The sequence below is a fragment of the Hydractinia symbiolongicarpus genome, chromosome 4, assembly GCF_029227915.1.
Source record: "Hydractinia symbiolongicarpus strain clone_291-10 chromosome 4, HSymV2.1, whole genome shotgun sequence".
NCBI classification, from domain to species: Eukaryota; Metazoa; Cnidaria; class Hydrozoa; order Anthoathecata; family Hydractiniidae; genus Hydractinia; species Hydractinia symbiolongicarpus.
In genome coordinates, this window is record NC_079878.1 from 20,851,206 (window position 1) to 20,866,560 (window position 15,355).

At 34.4% G+C, this 15,355-nt stretch overlaps 3 protein-coding genes across 5 annotated transcripts in view; 2 read left to right on the top strand and 1 right to left on the bottom strand.

Moving 5' to 3' along the window:
• The first annotated feature begins 484 nt into the window (after positions 1–484).
• LOC130641770 (nuclear receptor subfamily 2 group E member 1-like) lies at positions 485–4,044 on the top strand. The gene is made up of 4 exons (XM_057448718.1): positions 485–787; positions 1,001–1,231; positions 1,832–2,377; positions 3,033–4,044. Exons 1-4 carry the CDS (start codon positions 781–783, stop codon positions 3,413–3,415), a joined length of 1,167 nt encoding a protein of 388 aa, XP_057304701.1. The 5' UTR covers positions 485–780; the 3' UTR covers positions 3,416–4,044.
• A 145-nt stretch (positions 4,045–4,189) lies between these two features.
• Positions 4,190–8,427, top strand: LOC130641768 (uncharacterized). Its single transcript, XM_057448716.1, has 3 exons — positions 4,190–4,351; positions 5,298–6,325; positions 7,074–8,427. Exons 2-3 carry the CDS (start codon positions 5,308–5,310, stop codon positions 7,505–7,507), a joined length of 1,452 nt encoding a protein of 483 aa, XP_057304699.1. The 5' UTR covers positions 4,190–4,351; positions 5,298–5,307; the 3' UTR covers positions 7,508–8,427.
• A 579-nt stretch (positions 8,428–9,006) lies between these two features.
• The window catches only part of LOC130641763 (5'-3' exoribonuclease 2-like), a 56,557-nt gene continuing 50,208 nt past the window's right edge, over positions 9,007–15,355 (bottom strand). For all 3 annotated transcript variants that reach the window (XM_057448710.1, XM_057448709.1, XM_057448711.1), the window contains exons 24-37: positions 14,901–15,000; positions 14,460–14,510; positions 14,256–14,363; positions 14,053–14,142; positions 13,566–13,638; positions 13,410–13,493; positions 12,859–12,959; positions 12,435–12,514; positions 11,749–11,805; positions 11,420–11,488; positions 10,636–10,761; positions 10,257–10,383; positions 9,832–9,996; positions 9,007–9,166 (exon numbers count right to left, since the gene is read on the bottom strand). In XM_057448710.1, coding sequence (XP_057304693.1) covers positions 9,122–9,166; positions 9,832–9,996; positions 10,257–10,383; positions 10,636–10,761; positions 11,420–11,488; positions 11,749–11,805; positions 12,435–12,514; positions 12,859–12,959; positions 13,410–13,493; positions 13,566–13,638; positions 14,053–14,142; positions 14,256–14,363; positions 14,460–14,510; positions 14,901–15,000 — 1,276 coding nt within the window. In that variant the 3' untranslated portion in view covers positions 9,007–9,121. The remainder of the gene's footprint in view (positions 9,167–9,831; positions 9,997–10,256; positions 10,384–10,635; positions 10,762–11,419; positions 11,489–11,748; positions 11,806–12,434; positions 12,515–12,858; positions 12,960–13,409; positions 13,494–13,565; positions 13,639–14,052; positions 14,143–14,255; positions 14,364–14,459; positions 14,511–14,900; positions 15,001–15,355) is intronic.

A 15,355-nucleotide genomic window follows, 5' to 3' on the forward strand; every position in this document is an offset into this window, starting at 1 on the left:
TTTGCGCAAAATATATACTTTGCGGAAAGACTACTAAAGCGTTAATTTCTAAACAGAATAATACTACAGTTTACATAAAAGCGGATTTATATAGTTTGTCTACTATTTTGTCTTTTGTGGGCGAATTTGAAATTTCGAGAAAATTTAACGCGCGAAATTGCTATTGCGTGATAATTAACACGCGCAAAATAGACATGTTTGCTGTCTAAAACACGCACGAAATTTAGTACAAATAAAGTATTTCGAACGCTAATATTAGCTGCATGACCACTATTTTGTGAAAGTAGTAGTCGAAATCTATTAAAATTGTTTATGTATGGTGAGATTCATTTCTTTCGACTAGAAACTTCTTGTTACTACGTTTTTTGTGACAACAAATTAAGCACATGTTTATCTTGCAAGAGGAATGATGAATTATATCCTCCATTGTTACTGCAATATGAAATCAGCAACCTCTTAGGTGAAAAAGGCTTGATTGAATAGTTCTTATACTGTTTAAGCCGCTGCGATGGAGAGTTTATTGTAGCGTCTTTTTACTTCAACGGAGGGCACGATTCAAATGCAGTGATGAATGCTATAACCTGATGTATATTGAGAATTTCTCAATGAAGATCAATTGATCTCATTTGATCGTGTGAGAATACATATACAGTCTTGTGTTGGCGACAGTTGAAGAACGCCAAAGAGATCGAAGGTTAACAGAAAAATCGCTAAAAAAGACAAAACCATACGGAAATTAAAGTTCCATTTTGTTTTTATACTTCAAATGATTGTGCTGATATGAGTGGTAAGTATGCCGAAAGTGATTGAGAATTGAAAATAATTTGAGCGAAATTTTTGCGTTATTAAAATACTAGGAATTATTAAAGTTCTAAAACTTCCACTTTGACTTTTCCTTGGCATATAAACAACATTCATAATTCTTTTTCTCTAACTCACCCTATTACATCATGGTCATCAGCCTTATAACTGTAATTTTTTTTATGAGTTTTTCTTTTAGATTCTTCTGAGAAACCGACATTATGTCTTGTATGTAATGATAAATCATCAGGCCGACATTACGGCGTATTAACCTGTGACGGATGTAGAGGATTCTTTAAGAGAAGCGTAAGAAGAGGTGTTGGTTATGTGTGCCGTGAAAAAAATAAATGTGTCGTTGATTTATCCCGACGAAATCAATGTCAAGCGTGTCGGATGAAGAAGTGTTTAGCCGTGGGAATGAAAAAAGATGGTAAGGTTGCTTTTTAAAAGTTTATTTTCTCATTATCACTCTTACTATATTGCTATATCATTACTTTTACTCAAAATCATATGAGAAGTAAATAATTCGTCTAAAATCGGTTTTCCGGGCGACGTAGGTCGACATTTCGGGCGATGTTTATACCCGGAGAATACGTTGGATTCAAAAGAACTTAAAAAATTCTTTAAGAGAGCAGGACCATTATGGAGGACTATATCATTCAAAGATATGATTTTAAAATAAGTTTTCCTTGAACTTTTGATCCGCTAAGTTCAAGTCGTGTCAAGTCGAACAAATAAAAAAAAATGTCAATAAAATTTATATAAAGTTTATTTTTCGAACATATTCAAACGCTTGATATGTTAAATGATGAATGTGTTGAATAGAGCATTCTCCATTCACTGCTTGAATCAATGTTCAATTCAAAAAGTTGTCGAATTAATTTGTTACCAGATCTCTCTTTGTTTTTAATGACAACTCGGAATTTGGTTTCTAGAATTTTATTCCCGCGCTTTTTTTCCTAACTTCGGACTCGTGTATTTAGTTGGTTGCTAAAAACAGCAAATCTTATTTATTGATTTATTTTCATAGCGGTTCAACATGAACGTGCACCGAGAATGCCTAAACAAAAAATGAATCAATTCTCACCATTTCCACGTGTGGTTGATTACTCAAAATTAGCACCAACAATATCGCATCACCTCCCTTCGCGTCAGGTGGCATCGGATTCAACTGTTGCAATGTCACCCCCACATACGCCGAAAGAACAAATCTTAATCTCCACCGCAGAGGAGTTATACGAAACTGTCAGTAAGTTACTTGTTGAAGCGATTACTTGGGTGCGAAATATACCGACCTTTACCGAGCTTCCTTTCTATGACCAGACGATTCTACTTGAACACAGCTGGTGTGAATTGTTTATACTTAGTCTGTCATATTGGAACATCCCACTTGATATAGATTTCTTGCTGCAACTTGGAAATTATGACGAAAGCAAAAACGACAAGTGCAATGCTGGTAAAAAGGACACTATATCCGAATTGGTTCATTTGAAATCTATTGTTCAAAAATTTCGACTTTTAAATCTTGATTCAACAGAGTTCGCATGTGTGAAGGCAGTCATATTGTTTGACACAGGTAAAAACATGGAACTCGTCCAATTTTTGCATCCTTTGTTTTTTGGGGGGGCTGTTTTCAAGTCCCAATGTTCTAATATGTAAGCAATTCCTACATGATCGTTATTTCCTAAAAACTGGAATAAGAATGTAACAACTTCGTCTCCAGTTCAAGCTAAATTTTATTACATTGCTTCGAAGGCCGGGAACAGATAAATAAGTCAATAGAGCCTAGAGACGAGATTGGTAATGTTAAAAATCAGACAAGAAAAACTGAAACATTTCCACTTGTGACAAGTTTGCGAAAGTGAATCCCTGAGCCTGCCCAGTGGGTGAGCATCTGGTTATAACTGAAAATTGGAGGAAGTTCACTAATCACTAATTATTTCGTTATTCTCCATTGGAGAATTATTAAAGAAACCTAAATTGTTTGATTCAACAACACATATTGGTGTGCAAATATAACCTGAATTTCTACATACAAATTTAACATCCACTCTGTTTCATCTTTTTAGTTTTGTTTTGTTTCATCTTTTAAGTTTTGTTTCGTTATTTCCTTTCCTGTCCCAAATTTAACATTTTCTCTTTTGTGAAGGGATGCGAGGAAGTATAGTGTTACATGAATTTGAATAAAAGCAGATAGGTCGATTAATAAGCAATCTATCGCTTTTTTATAGAACTTCGTGGAATACGAGCAACCGAGCATATCGAAAAGTTTCGTGATGAAGCACAAGCGATGTTACAGGGTTACACATCTTCTCGCGGCAGCACAAAACTGAGATTCGGAAAAATCTTATTAAAACTTCCTTTATTGTCAGCAATCTCGACAAGTTTGATAGAGGACTGCTTTTTTAAAGGTACCATTGCTAATATAAACATTGTCAGGCCTGAGGAAGGAACAACTAAACCACACTCTCCTTCGCCTTTGAATTGTGATGTAAATAATAATGATGTTACCATTGACGACGAAGAGATGGAAATTGTTATCGTGGATGATGACGATGAAAAAATTTTTAATGATAAAGCTGCTCGTAAAAAATTTAATATACGTTTTGATTGACTTGCTTATAAGCAACACGAGGCTCTAGTCCTTCCAAAAACAGAAGTAACATCGAGCAAAATTTTGCGTCGCTTAACTTTGGATTTTTTTAAAAGCAATGATCACATATTTTATTGTGTTTCAGGCGGATGTGTAAATCTCTTTTCCAGAACACCTAAAGCCTATTCATGTTTATGAATAGAAACGTTTCAATGTCCACACATTCACACACTTTCGTCTTCAGATCTTTTTGCAATAACCCTTGCACCTAACATTCGCCCGCAATTGTTTTCCGATTATAACTTTTTGATGGTTTTTTGTCGACCTCGTTTCCAAGTCCCTCTTTGTCATTCCTGTCTGTCACAGAAAATCTAAAAACTCTGAGAATGAGGTTGAAATAAAAGATTATAAACGAAATGTTCTTGTGCTGAGGATGTTCTAATCTTGATCCCAATCCATTTTGCACCCATATGATAAACCTCTCTTACAAAAAAGACCCTGGGGACGAGAGTGGTAATATTGGATTTTAAAAAACAATATATTTATATATTTTAGGCTCTCAGGTGGAGAGCGGCCGGAAAGTAGTTTCTATGTATTGCTTATCACCAGTGTTTTTCGAAAAAAAAAGATCACACGAACGGAAAACACAATGTTTTTTCTGATGATGTTTGTTGGGTTTGAAATTTACGTACAAATACCTAAGATATTTTTTACTTTGCGTCTAGTTATATGTTTTCATAATATTGAGTCATTAACAGAAGGGAAAATTTTATACAACGACGGCTAAAGGAAGCTACTATCTATATCTAGCTAGTTATTACCAAAATGGTACTGTAGTGTTATCCATGAGGATCCTGTGGAAAAGGGGTCCCTGTGCATTTACAGCTCACATTTGAGTTACGGAAGGCATGCGAACACAGCAGCTGCTCAACTAGACAACTACTATTCTCATGCTAGGTAAATGTTAAACGCAAAAGGATCAACTCACACTTTTATGTTCTCTGCATTACTCAGTTCACAAGGCATACTTATTAATTATTTATTGACATTGGTTTGTTATAGTCATAATTTTGAAAACAAATAAAAGTCGCTGGATAAAGTTTGAAGAGGGGTCAATTAGGTGTCAAATTCACTTGTTGCATTTAGTCTGGTAAATTCTGAAAACATTAAAAGCTAAATTTGACATTTTATGCTGTTATTGTCATATCTGAAAATGAATGCAATCACTTCTTCAAGATGTAAAAATGTTAAAATAGGGCTTGTTCAACAAGGTATTGACTTTTACCAACAGAAGATAATTGTATAAAAATTAAAATAAACATTTCAACCCTTGGATTTGATAAGGAGCCTCCTGATTCGAGATAAACATCCCTCCTCAGTCAAACCTATATATATAAGAGGGAGACTTTAGGAACTTGAAAAAGTTAATTGCTTAGACAGTTTTTTTCTTTTTAGTCTTCACCACAACTTGTGGAATGCAAAAAAATATTTGAAATTATACAAGCGTTGTGATCTCAAAGTTATGCAAACTTTATTAATATATATAAAATGTATATAAATACCTAACTACACATTTGTTTTGCAGTAAAAAATTGAGGTAGTTGGAAATTGTGAACACCAAACATGATATGGTCCTCTTACACAGGTGTTTTCTTGTCTGAGGAATAGAAAGTGGTCGTAATGGCCATACAACACATTTGGGGACCTGAATGTAGTCATCTAAGGAAGGCTAATATAGTATTTTTGTGTGCATATTATACAATTAACTTGATGGTCTTTTTCTTCTTTACCTTTGCTTTTACTCCTGCTAGGAACGTGTCTAGGAATTGACTGTAAGAGAATACTTAATATAGCTCAACAACAGTGTGCATATTATTGGTGATATACCTAAAAATTTCTTTAGAGGATGAAAGATGTTGATTTTTTTATTTGTATTTGGACTTCATGCTTTTGGAGTTCAAGCCAGTGTTGACTGTTCAATTGGTAGTTCATCATGTAGCAGTTGTATATTGGCTGGTCCAGATTGTTACTGGTGTGAATCTGAAACCGAAAAGAAATGTCAGCCATATATTAATGTGGAATTAGCACAGTTATTTTGTCCAGGTCGATGGACACATAGACAATGTAGTGATACAGCATCTAAAAAAAATACTGACAATACAAGTAAGCTTGATAAAATGTTAGAGCTGCTACATGAATTAAAATCATCTCAAAAGGAGAAAAGTTCTTCTTCAGATGAGAAAGAGGCACAGTCATTACCAGATGTTAGAAAGTCTGATTTAGCATCATCGTATAAAAAGGAAGGGCCTGCAAGTAATGCTGATTTAAAAGATCTCTTGCATAAGTTGATTTTACTGAAGCTGCTTCGAAAAGTTAAAAATGAAGGGATTTCATCATTAAGCGAAGAAGATAAGCTTCTCTTTAATCAATACACTCAACATAATATATTACCAGCAACTAAGGCCCCAGCAACTGTAGCTAATGTAAACATTGAGGTATCACAGCTGCTTCAATTATTAGATAGCAAAGATAGAAAGAGCTCAAAGTTGATAACTGTCAAGCCTACAAAATCAACTTTTGTGAAACCTGTCGTAGCTACTACAAATGCTGTTGCTGCTACAAATAAAAAGAGCAAATTAAAAACATTAGAAAACCATGTTGAAGCTGTCAGCATTGATTATAATGAGAAAGAAGAAGAAACCTTAGATACTATTGGTCACAAAAAAAATACTACCACAAAGAACATTGGTCACCCAAAAAATACTACCATGCAAAAATCAAAAATATTGAATTATCACCATTATTGCGGCATATATGAAGGGACAGCGATTTGTAACAAAGATAACAACTGTACTTGGTGTAACACGCTAACGAAATGTATGCAAAGAAGTGATGAGAGTTATGATGCATGTGTGCACTCCAAAGATTATGGTAAGCTTGTCTCTACAGTCCAATAAATAATTTTCGCGGTAAATCAATTTTAACTAAAATAAAAAGTGGTAGAAAATTTCTTGCCATAAAAAATATTTTCCATAGCATTTTGGAAACGTTTTCAGAATTTTCTTTTATTATTTTCATTATAAAGGATGGCAAACGATGTAATACTTTTTTAATTCTGTAAAAACAAGTCTTAGTTTTGGCTAAAAATTAAGAAAATAAGAGGAAAAAACCAAGGCTGGGCTTCTAATAGACAAAACGAGCATTGTATATGGATCCTTTAAATATAAAATACCGGCGTCATAAAAAGCGATGTGTTATACTGATTCTGTGACTTATTAAAGCTCTCTAAACGCCCAATGATATCATTTCTCTATAATAGTCTGGCCTTTATGTGGTTTATCTTGAAAAGTTGATCAGTGTACTTTACACCATGTATTAACATAATTGGATATTTGTAAGGTTTAAACAGTTAACAATGGTTTTGATGTAAATACTAGTATCTTTTATAATTAATAAATTTTCACGATTTTCTACCACATTTAAAAATTTAATAACAATTTCCGTCAGTTGCTTGATGGTTCTACATTCGATACGTTTCGAGAATTTAAAATACACGCGTGATATTTAACGTTTCAGCTAATTCTCGAAAATTTGTAACCACGAATAACTTGCGTTTTTTTTTCTCGACTAGTAAATACTTTAAAGGTATTGCATAATTTCGAGTGTAATTTAACCTTAGATGTCGATGCTTGCTTCTCATCAAAACATTGCAAGCAATGCGTAGCCGACGATAAATGCTACTGGTGCGACGTATCTAAGAGCTGCCACACATATCCATTTTTTGGTTACGTGCCGCAATCATGTGGCGGCGACTGGTTTGTCAAGCAATGTGACGTACAACTCGCCGTTATTATAATCGTGTTGCCACTCATTATGATCCTACTCGCGCTGGTTACGTTTTACTTTTGTTTGAAGTACTGTTACTACAAACGAAAAGTGTTACGCGTGCCGTTGTTCGAACGACCTGGAGTGTTCGACTATCGTAAAGATAAGAAGGTCTATTTTGTACATCCAGACGACGAGAGCAGTGAAAATGAAATGGAAGCTGAGAAGTTCAGGAAAAAATATCGACTGCCAATCGAGAAAGAACCTTTGATTGATCCTAATAGTTGAGTTGTTGTGGAGTGAAAAAGCTGGATGAAAAATGAAATATCGAAGCGTAAACTTATTGTTTAAGTTATTTTTAAATGCATCATAGAAAGCTTAACTTAATAAAACTATTTTTTGTTTCATACGGCAGCTATATAATCTTTAGTGGAATATTCTGGGTATATACAAGCTTTCCTCATGGGACAAAAGCAAAAAAAATGAAAAAATCATCCTGCACAGCGGGGGGAAAATTTCTTGTTTGCATAGTCAATTTTTCTACCAGAATCCCTAAACTCTTAGGAGAATTGGACCAACTGAATCGGAATTTTTAGCTGGAACCAATTGAGTAAAGCGAAGGTTATCTGGGGTAACTGTATTTTTGCGCTCTTTCAAGTTGTGTTCACTGGGAAGAAAATATTGCATGTTAATAAGATTTCTTTTGAATTATATTTTGTATTTTTTTTATCAATAAACGTTTGTACATGCCTTCGTTGAACAATCCACAAAAGAAATGTTTATCCGATCTTGCATCTGTTGTACAATAATACCATGTAATCATATCATAAAGATTATCCAGCATTAGGAGTAGCATTGTCAAAAATACATTCAAAGCTGTTAAAGAATTGAGACTATCTAAAATATGCACTTTTGAACCGTGACTACTAGCTCAAGTTATTGATATGTTAAACAAAGCGAAAAACGTTTTATGTTAGTTTAGTCTTATAATTTTTTATTTTTAGGTTAGTAAGCATAATCTAAGCAATAAACTCAATATACACTATGTTCTGTTTTATATTTTTATTTTTGGATAAGTAAACATAGCCTAAATATTAACCTCCATATACACTGTGTTTTGTTTTGTATCGAGTTAAGTTATTTCACAATGGTATTTTTGTATATAATGTTAATTTATTTTTGCTGAATAAAATACGCGGAGATAATCATGTTGTTTGGTTTTGCTAATGACGTAATAACATCATCCTTGTACCTAGAGCTCTTAATAAAAATGAACGAACTTTTGAGGTATCTCAAAACGGTCTGGGGAAGGTGATGGGCATTGCTGGCTGGAAGACTAAAATACATCATCCGCGCACTTCCAGGTTTCTTGTGAGAACTTGGAAATCTCTAATTTCTTTCCGTGTCGTGCCTGCATTGAAATTCCAATTAACAGAATAATAAAAAGAGCTATAACGAGACAGACTGAGTTTTAATTTTATTAAAGTATATTCCTAAGTGCTTCCTCGTTCCCAGTGTCTTTTGTCGTCAGCCGTCCATAAACATCCATTTAATATCACTGATTATCACCAATTTTGACACAAAAATAAATACATGCAAAATTGATCTCAAATTATTAGTTTCTAGAAAAGTATTTGAACATAACTAATTCGCAAAAATTAATCTTTTCGAAGCGCAAGTTAAATAAGGGAGCGTTAACTGTGTTGTTATTCTATCTACTTCGGTACAAGATTGGAACTCCCTAAAAACCACAAGTACTACCGTTTTGTTAAAAAATAAACAAAAAATTGGAAATAAAATTAATATTTATTGCATCAATAGAGTATACAGTTAGTCTTTCCATACAGAGACGGGTCACGTCACGAAAAATCCATAAAACATGGGGACGAGGTTGAAAATAAACTATCTTCTGTAGTGGTTGGAGCTTGGAAACGAACGGCGTCTGTCCTAAAATATAGAATAGGCGGTTTAAACTATTAAATTAATTAGAAAAGAAAATATCTATTTTTTCGATTGATAGTTAGTAGTTATCCACTTAGAGAGATTTGTACAAATTTCCGCTCTGTTGGCAGCTGCAAACTCCGTTAATGAAATAATAACAAAAACCTACTTTTCCAATCATATCACAGACAATGTATATATATATATATTCGCATCTTTTTATCAAAAAGAAACATGAAAGAAAATATTGGTCTCACATATTAAATTGGAAACACTAATTGAAGCAAGATCTACGGGGGAGAGCATTTTTGTGTACTATCGTCACCATATTACCATGTTTCACCAGAGTTAGAGAAATTGCGTTTAAATTTTCGACATCTGGTACAACAATACACATTTAATGACATTAAAATTCCCGGACTCGTCCTGAACTACTTGCTTCTGCAGAAATCTGTTTTGTGTACTCTTTTGTTATTTTAACCACCATGTGACCACTAACCCATAAAATTAAAAAACGTGGTTCTAGCAGGGTTCATCACCCCCCTTCTTTGGGTTTAAATCGAAACCTCTCCCTTTTCGGGTTTGCTTCGAAATTTCTTCTGATCACACGGTTTCTCTAGTAAACTGTAGCAAGAAAGAATTATTCTCAACAATTTCACCAAAATACTTACACCATCTCTTTGATAGTTCTGGTAACCCGCGTCTTGATTATTTTGGTAACTTGTGTCTCGATTACTATAACTTCTTTGGTGTCCTCCACCTCTGTGCTCCCATCCACGTTGAGGTTGCTGATTGTAAAAATTGGGTGGACGTACTTGACCCCATGGCGGGGGAGCCTAAAATTGAAACAAGGAAGATGGCAGTTTTTTCTCATGCGTTAGCAAATTATTACTTCCAACTGATATTTCTTTTGGAAATATAATGTTTAATTAACAAACAGATTAATTCTGGTAGGCCCAGTAAAAACAACAAAAACAAACTATGATGAGGAAATACGACTGTTGTTGCGGTTGTCGATAGTATAAATGTTTTTAAATTTTTTTTGACAAAATGTTTACGCATAGGACTTGTTAAATAAGTTTAGAAAGAGACTTACCATTCGCGGAGAATTCCACTGTCGAGGAGAGTTATTATATGGTGCGTGTCCCGTGTGGTTGTTGTGATAAGAATTGTTGTATGGAGTATTATATGGAGACGGTGGCCGATTCATACCAAGCTCGTGCCTAAAAAATCCAAATACGGTATCAATTTTTTTTGACGACGAAGATGCAAATTAACAAAAACCTTTGTCCAATCAGTTTCCCGCCCAGTGAACAACAACTTTAGAGATTACGGAGCGGGGTGGAGCATTAAGGAGACAAAGATAGCTTAGTAGGAATAGGGTTAAAAGAGCTTCCTAAGATAAATCCAAGGGCTCAAATAATAAAGTGTTTAAAAAATCGGAATATCGGGGTTGAGATAAAGAAATTTTTTACCTTAGCATGCGATGGCCACCCGGTGCAACATGCTGCGGACTATACGAATTCCGGCTCATACCAGTCTGTGGTCGCCATTTTTTATCCGCCGGAAAATCTCCCGGTTTTAACGTACGTTCTGGACGTCTAGATAAATGGAATGTAAGGTTGAACTAACCGTATATAAATTACATTAACGAAATTAATTTTAGCCGAAATTATTTTTCCCGAAAGTAACAAAAGTTGGCGAAATTCGTGATAATTGATTTTCGTTAGGTACATCACAAACACAAGTCAACTATTATTTTAACACGGAGAAAAATTAACAACACAATTATTTATCTGAAAACTTGAAAAGCAGAAAGTTATTTAAAACAACGAGCACAGCCTGCAGGCATACATTGTAATGTAAATTCGTGTTTAAAAAGCTCTATCATTTTTGTAAAACAATCGTGAAACTATAAACATGGACAAACATAAGCATGGTATTTAGTGACGCGTGACCTTGTGGTTATGGAGTTCGCTTTGTAATCACAAGGTCCGTGGTTGGGTTCACAGCGCGAGCATGCTTAGAAAGTGCTTTTAATACAGCTATGGGTGAACCCATTCCATGTAAGGGAAAATGGGTAGGCAATCCGGTGTATAATGTATACAGGACCAACATATAGCCACTTAAGTGTTTTCAACACTGATGTGGCTATATTCTGTAAATGTTAGGAATAATAATAATAAAAGTGAAAAAAAGTCAACTCATGCCACTGTATCAAAGACGACAAAACAAATTCATAAAAACGGCATCACTTACGTGGCATTTTCAAGAATTTTTGCTGGAAACACAAACCCTTCTTCATACGTAGGATCCTCATATCGAACGCTTAAAACAAACAAACAAAAATATCGTATTTGCTGTTATTCCTTAAAGTATCAACATAAAACAAGTAATCACTCAGCGTGTGAAGGAACCCATGTCTACATGATATACAAGAGGAAAGTAACTTTGGCAAGCAAGTTTGCAAAGTGATTCTTTTATTGTATAATCTGAAATTTATCTTTATAACCGAAGTAAGATTAATAGAAAACCAATAAAAATCAACGGAAACCATCTTGAATACAAGAGTACTACTTAAAACTTACCTGAAAGCTTTTGTCGATGTTAAATCAGGCTGTCCAGGTACAGGAGAGATGTGTACGCTAATAAAAAAGAAAAAAAAATCCGAAAATTATCAGCACAATACACGTAATCCTTTTAGTGTTACTTTGATGTCAGAAAACTTTTGCGGAAGAAAATTTAGCTTTTTTGTAAACTTTAAATTTCACTAAAATCTTAATTTTGCAGGCTTCCATATTTAAAAATAATTTTTGTGTTTAGTATATGTTTATAGACCAGGCAAATTTGATGTTAGATGGGTTAACCAGGATTCCTATGGACACACCCGGGGGGGGGGGGGGGGGGGTATTCTCACGGTGTATAAATAACCCCCCTGGTATTTCAATAGCTCCCCTTTCCCTAGTTAGCCGATTTACTATTGATTTTTCTAAAGTACTTTGACATAGGTCAATGAAAATACATATAGACAGTTTCCGGTTAAATGTCGCACAAATCTTAAAAATGGCCTAGTCTATTACTATCTTATTTCGATCTTGTTGAACCTTTTAACATTAAAAAAAAAAGAATTTTACATAAATGCAAATATTGATAATCGCGAGTTCAACCGCCTAATTTAATGCCGCAAAATTGAGTTTCAGGGTTTTTTTAACAGCGAAATTTTCTTTCTTTTCTTTCAAGTTAGGATTTTATCAAAACATATGAATACACATACCTTCCTGGCGGTACAAGTTTATCATCCGCAAACACTTTTCCTCTCACACCATTTGAGAAATCAGTAACAATATCTTGCTTCTAAACGGATGTATTCAGAAAAAAATGTATTGATACAACTAAGGAACAAACAACGGGAAGATTTCTTGGTCTATTTAAAAGGCCTGTCGAGGTAGGGTTACTTATGCAACAACCACTTAAATAAACAACAATATAGATTGAGTAATAAAGTTTTACTGTTGTAACACACCAATATAAAAGTAAACCCACATTGGTTGTGATTACTCTAAAAGATTGTATTTGCTCGAATAAGCGCCATGGTGAGCTCATTTAAATTGAGTAAATACGGCATTTACGAGTTAATACAAAAAGCTCGTAACATACTATGCAGGCACAACACGAGATTACAAATGTGCCACGTGTACCTCGTCCAGCATCCCGTTTTCATGTAAACCATACACGAAATCATACAGCGATGTTCCCATCCGCATGAACATCATATTGTGGTCGCGTTTATTTCTTCGTTCTGAAAAGGAAGATTGTGGTGAAAAAGCAACAACAACAAAACTGCTTCTTTGCATCCTGTAAAAAACAAACTACGGGATTGCTCCCCCTAGTAGGAATGGGAAGATATAAGAACAATTTTATAAGAACATTACGGCTAAAAATTGCTGAAAAATAAAAACAACAGCTAGACTAATATTTTACTGATTTTCTCTTTTTCCTGGAAGATTTAAAAAACATGGAGAATTATCTTTCAATGCAGAATTTTTTGAATCAATTGTTGTTATCTCCCCCCCCCCCCCCAAAAAAAAAAAAAAAGAATAAAATAAGAAAATCTCAGACTGAACGATTGAAAAATAAGAACACACCAAGTTGAAGCTAAACTTTCTCAATTTCACAGTTTGATTAAAAAACTACAAAACATGCGGACTTATATTTTAATTATCATTTTTCTTGTGTGTTATACGCTTACTTTCATCTTCTGTTAAGTCGCCATAAACTTTCTTCAATGTCCTGTGAAGTCTCTTCTCATCCACAAATGGTAATAGTGCCACTCCTTAAAAAAACAGAGAATGTCGTATGCTGTATCTAATTCAACAATGACTCACGATGTAGTGTTCAACGCTACCTTGCCAAGCAAATCTTTTTCCATTTAAGTCTATCTTGAAATCCGTAGGGTAAAAATCAATGATCTCAGAATCCTAAAGAAATACAGATGATATCTAAATTTGAAGATAGACAATAACAACTAATAATAAAATACTGGCTATCGCGAACGAGTAAAAAAAAACACGATAATTTCATAGAATTTAGCGAGGTAAAATTTCGCAAATCGGATATCGAAGAATGTTTAAAATGGGCTACTAAAGGTTGAAAAAAAGATCACTTTTCGCGAATTACAAAGAGGATAAACTTTACAAGAAAAAATTGCGAACAAAGAACATATTATAAAATGCATATATTTGGCGACGTTTCTCTCGTGAAAATTTCTCGGTATTTAAATCAAAAGCAAGTAGCCATGCTTTCCAAAGAGTCGCCCAAGCACAATTATTTTAGCCTGTAGTTTAAACTTCAGGCCATGTATTTTTTCTTTTACAATAACAAAATTGACATACTGGACTTTGCATCAGTTCTCTCCATGTTGGCGGCAAAAATTTCCCACTGGCAGCAGGAAAAACGCTCATAAGTTGCTCCAATGGCTTGAACTGCAATAAGAAGGAAATAAAATTAATATATTCCACTGGCAGGGTGAGAGAGAATTATCAAAAGGTGGGTAGGTAAATCCTTTTAAATTCATGAACGAAAAAACAACTCGTACCGGTCCAGTGCCTCTTTCAAAGGTTGTGTCTACTTTGTCGATATCTAAGAAATCGGACGCAAAAGGAGCGTAATGAAACGGATAAAACCAATTCCAAGATGGACAGCCCTGAGAAACAAAAAAAAAATGAGAGAGGTGAACACACATTGTAAAAGAATGCACATGTGTAATCTTATTTCAACAACAAAGTGAAAGAGCACTTACTTGGAAGTAATACTGTAGAACCCAGCATAAACCAAGAACATATTCATCGGCCTAAATAACAACCAGTAGAGCCTGACATGCTCAAAAAAACATTCAGTCAAGCAAACACTCTGACAACACTGAACGTTTCTGACTCACTTAAAGGGCTACGAAACGATTCAATAAGCTCAATCATCGCAATTTCCGAAGAATTGCGTGTAATAAACGGACCACGGTCAATGTGAGAGGTATTATAAACACTTTAGAACCACACGTCATTTTCAGTTATATAATTAAGATAAATTAAATTAAGATGTTTTGTCCTCAGTGATCACAAACTTTTTCCCCACTATTAGCTTGACTTCGTGTAAGTCACTAAAGTCGAAAACCAACAGCCGTTTCGTAGGCCGTTTACAGAAAACTATCGATTGATTTGCGACATTCATGAAGCAAACAACTTACCACGTGTTTACGAAAACGCAAAAAGTACTTGGGATCCAAATCTTTGGAGACGCCAAATTTGTGGAGATAATAACGCTCCTTCCAACCTTCCTCCCACAACCTATTATACAACGGGTTTCAATTCAAAATATTCTTACGTGAAGCAGCAGTGCTATATGAATACAACAAAGACCTATTTCGTGATTTTGCAAAGATTATTGAAAAATAAATCACGAGGGAAATAATACATGGTTAATTACTAACGATTTTGCGAAAAATTTCTCGTAAAGTTTTCACGGAGTTTATTTCAGCAAATGGCGACCACAGTTTTTGCGTAGACTTAATTTCTCAAATAGAACGAAAAGTCGCGAAAATTAAAAAATTACTGTCGCGAATAATTAATCTCGTTAAGGTATGTGTTACATTAAATTTATAACGAGCCATCAGCCTGCTTAATCAGCAGGCAACGCCTTTGT